General features: G+C 42.4%; 1 protein-coding gene across 1 annotated transcript in view; it reads left to right on the plus strand.

Annotated features, from left to right (window-relative positions):
• The first annotated feature begins 928 nt into the window (after positions 1–928).
• LOC135924179 (circumsporozoite protein-like) overlaps positions 929–4,982 on the plus strand; it is a 7,384-nt gene continuing 3,330 nt past the window's right edge. Inside the window, exons 1-2 of the mRNA XM_065459227.1 lie at positions 929–1,076; positions 1,833–2,433. Of these exons, the coding sequence (XP_065315299.1) occupies positions 929–1,076; positions 1,833–2,433 (749 nt within the window). The remainder of the gene's footprint in view (positions 1,077–1,832; positions 2,434–4,982) is intronic.

Here is a 4,982-nt window from a genome sequence, read left to right on the forward strand (position 1 = left end):
CAAACCTAAACCCTAACCCCTACCCTAACCCTAACCCTAAGCCTAACCCTAAACCTAGCCCTATACTTAAACCTAACCCTAAACCTAACCATAACCCTAGCCCTAATCTTAACCTTAACCCTAGCTCTAACCCTAGCTCTAACCCTAGCCCTAACCCTAATACTAGTTATAACCCTAACCCTAACCTAACCCTTAACCCTAAACATAAACTAAGCCCTAACCCTAGCCCGAGCTCTTACACTAGCTCCCTACCTAATCCTAATCCTAACCCTTATCTTAACCCTAACCATAACCCTAACCATAAACCTAGCCCTAAACTTAAACATAACTCTAAACCTAACCATAATCCTAACCCTAACCCACATTCTAACCCTAACCCTAACCCTAACCCTAACCCTAACCCTAACCCTAACCATAACCCTAACTATAAACCTAGAACCTTAAACCTAAATCTAAACCAAACCATAACCCTAACCCTAAACCAAACCATAACCCTAACCCTAATCTTAACCTTAACACTAACCCTAATCCTAACCTATAACCCTAGCCCTAACCCTATCCTTAGCCCTAACGTTAGCCCAAGATCTTACATTAGCTCTATATCCTAACCCTAACCATAATGCTAACCATAACCCTAGCTCTAACTCTAACTCTAGCTCTAACCCTAACCCTAACACTAACCTTAACCCTAACTATAACCCTAACCCTAAATCTAATCCTAACGCTAAAAATAACCCTAGCCCTCAATCTAAACAGGACCCTAAACCTAACCCTTATTTTAACCCTAAACCTAACTCTAACCCTAAATCTAACCCTAAACTTAACCCTAGCCTTATCCCTATCCCTAACCCTAAACCCAAACATTAACCCTAACCCTAACCCTAAACAAATACGAAATCTAAACCTAAACTAAACACTAGATCTAACAATGACCCTAACCCTAAACTTAACCTTAACCTTATCTCTAGCCCTATCCCTAACCCTAACTATAAACCCTACCCCTAACCCAAACACAAACCCTAAACCTAAATCGAAACCTCATCTAAACCCTAGCCCTAACCCTAATTCTAAACCGAGTTTAAAAACACTAACCCTAGCTCTAACCATAACTCTACCCCTAACCTTTATCCTAACACTAACCCTAAGCATAAACCTAAACCTAACCTTAACCTTAGCCTTAACACTAACCTTAACCCTAACCCTAACCCTAACCCTAATCCTAACCCTAACCCTAACCCTAACCCTAACCCTAACCCTAACCCTAACCCTAATCCTAAACCTCATCTAAACCTTAGCCCTAGCCCTAACCCTAACCTTAACTCTATCCCTAACCCTAATCCTAACCCAAACCCTAACCCTAACCCTAACCTTAACCCTAACCCTAATTCTAACCCCTAACCCTAACCATAACCCTAAACCTAAACCTAACCCTAACCCTAATCCTAACCCTAACCCTCACCATAACCCTAACCCTAACCCAAACCCTAACCCTAACCCTAACCCTAACCCTAACCCTAACCCTAACCCTAACCCTAACCTTAACCCTAACCCTAACACTAGCGCTAACGCTAACCCTAACCCATAACCCTAACCCTAACCCTAAACCCAACCCTAAATATAACCAAAACCCTAGCCCCAATCCTAACTCTAACCCTAACCCTAACCCTAACCCTAACCATAAACCTAGCCATAAACTTATAACCTAACCATAACCCTAGCCTTAATCTTAACCTTAACCCTAGCTTTAACCCTAGCCCTAACCCTAATACTAGCCCTAACCCTAACCCTAACCTAAACCCTAACCTTAAACATAAACTAAACACTAACCCTAGCCCGAGCTCTTACAATAGCTCTAATCCTAATCCTAATCCTAACCCTAACTCTAAAGCTAACATTAACACTAGCTCTAACCATAACTCTAGCTTTATCCCTAACACTAACCTTTACTCTAACCTTATCCGTAACTATAAACCCTAACCCAAACCCTAACCCTAAATCTAAATCAAAACCTCATCTAAACCCTAGCCCTAAACCTAATTCTAAACCGAGCCCTAACAGTAACCCTGACTCTAGCCCTAACCTTTATCCTAACACTAACCCTAAGCATAAACCTAAACCTAACCTTAACCCTAGCACTAACCCTAATCCTAACCCTAACCCTAACCCTAACCCTAATCCTAAACCTCATCTAAACCTTAGCCCTAGCTCTAACCCTAACCTTAACTCTAGCCCAAATCCTAATCCTAACCCAAACCCTAACCCTAACCCTAACCCTAACCCTAACCCTAACCCTAACCCTAACCCTAACCCTAACCCTAACCCTAACCCTAACCCTAACCCTAACCCTAACCCTAACCCTAACTCTAACCCTAACCCTAACCCTAACCCTAACCTTAACCCTAGCCCTAGCCCTAATCCTAACCTTAACCCTAAGCTTAACCCTAACCTTAACCCTAACCCTAACCCTAATCCTACCCTAACCCTAACCCTAACCCTAACCCTAATCCTAATCCTAATCCTAATCCTAACCCTAACCCTAAACCTAAACCTAACCCTAACCCTAACTTTTAACCCTAACCCTAACACTAACCCAAACCCTAACACTAACCCTAACCCTCACCCTAACCCTAACCCTAACCCTAACCCTAATAACCCTAACCCTAACCCTAACCTTAACCCTAACCCTAACACTAACCCATAACACTTGCCCTAACCTTAACGCTAACCCTAACCCATAACCCTAACCCTAACCCTAAAACCAACCCTAAATATAATCAAAACCCTAGCCCTAACCCTAACCCTAACCCTAACCCTAACCCTAACTCTAACCCTAACCCTAACCCTAACCATAAACCTAGCCCTAAACTTAAACCTAACCCTAAACCTAACCATAACCCTAGCCTTTATCTTAACCTTAACCTTAGCTTTAACCCTATCCCTAACCCTATTTCTAACCCCTAACCCTAACCATAACCCTAAACCTAACCCTAACCCTAACCCTAACTCTAGCCCTAACCCTAATCTTAACCCTAACCCTAACCCTAACCCTAATCCTACCCTAACCCTAACCCTAACCCTAATCCTAATCCTAATCCTAACCCTAACCCTAAACCTAAACCTAAACCTAACCCTAACCCTAACCCTAACTCTAACCCTAACCCTAACCATAAACCTTGCCCTAAACTTAAACCTAACCCTAAACCTAACCATAACCCTAGCCTTAATCTTAACCTTAACCCTAGCCCTAACCCTAATACTAGCCCTAACCCTAACCCTAACCTAAACCCTAACCCTAAACATAAACTAAACCCTAACCCTAGCCCGAGCTCTTACAATAGCTCTAATCCTAATCCTAATCCTAACCATAACTCTAGCTTTATCCCTAACACTAACCTTTACTCTAACCTTAACCGTAACTATAAACCCTAACCCTAACCCAAACCCTAACCCTAAACCTAAATCGAAACCTCATCTAAACCCTAGCCCTAACCCTAATTCTAAACCGAGCCCTAACACTAACCCTAGCTCTAACAGTAACCCTAACTCTAGCCCTAACCTTTATCCTAACACTAACCCTAAGCATAAACCTAAACCTAACCTTAACCCTAGCCCTAACCCTAACCCTAACCCTAACCCTAACCCTAACCCTAACCCTAACCCTAACCCTAACCCTAACCCTAACCCTAATCCTAAACCTAATCCTAATCCTAAACCTCATCTAAACCTTAGGCCTATACCTAACCCTAACCTTAACTCTAGCCAAAATCCTAATCCTAACCCAAACCCTAATCCTAACCCTAACGCTAACCCTAACCCTAATTCTAACCCCTAACCCTAACCATAACCCTAAACCTAACCCTAAACCTAACCCTAACCCTAACCCTAACCCTAACCCCTAGCCCTAGCCCTAACCCTTACCTTAACCCTAACCCTAACCCTAACCCTAACCCTAACCCTAACCCATAACACTAGCCCTAACCCTAACCCTAACCCTAACCCTAACCCTAACCCTAACCCTAACCCTAACCCTAACCCTAACCCATAACCCTAACCCCAAACCCAACCCTAAATATAACCAAAACCATAGCCCCAATCCTAACCCTAACCCTAACCCTAACCCTAACTCTAACCCTAACCATAACCCTAACCATAAACCTAGCCCTAAACTTAAACCTAACTCTAAATCTAACCATAACCCTAACCCTAACCCTAACCCACATTCTAACCCTAACCCTAACCCTAACCCTAACCATAACCCTAACTATAAACCTAGCACTAACCTTAAACCTAATCCTAAACCAAACCATAACCCTACCCCTAAACCAAACCATAACCCTAACCCTAATCTTAACCTTAACACTAACCCTAATCCTAACCTATAAACCTAGCCCTAACCCTATCCTTAGCCCTAACCCTAGCACGAGCTCTTACATTAGCTCTATATCCTAACCCTAACCATAATGCTAACCATAACCCTAGCTCTAACTCTAACTCTAGCTCTAACCCTAACCCTAACACTAACCTTAACCCTAACTATAACCCTAACCCTAAATCTAATCCTAACGCTAAAAATAACCCTAGCCCTCAATCTAAACAGGACCCTAAACCTAACCTTTATTTTAACCCTAAACCTAACCCTAACCCTAAGCCTAACCCATAACCCTAACCCTAACCCTAAACCCAACCCTAAATATAATCAAAACCCTAGCCCCAATGCTAACCCTAACCCTAACTCTAACAATAACCCTAACCCTAACCACAAACCTAGCCCTAAACTTAAACCTAACCCTAAACCTAACCATAACCCTAGCCTTAATCTTAATCTTAACCTTAACCCTAGCTTTAACCCTATCCCTAACCCTAATACTAACCCTAACCCTAACCTAAACCCTAACCCTAAACATAAACTAAACCCTAACCTTAGCCCGAGCTCTTACAATAGCTCTAATCCTAATCCTAATCCTAACCCTAACTCTAAAGCT

Source organism: Gordionus sp. m RMFG-2023, chromosome 2, assembly GCF_954871325.1.
Source record: "Gordionus sp. m RMFG-2023 chromosome 2, tfGorSpeb1-WG-v2, whole genome shotgun sequence".
NCBI lineage: Eukaryota > Metazoa > Nematomorpha > Gordioida > Chordodea > Parachordodidae > Gordionus > Gordionus sp. m RMFG-2023.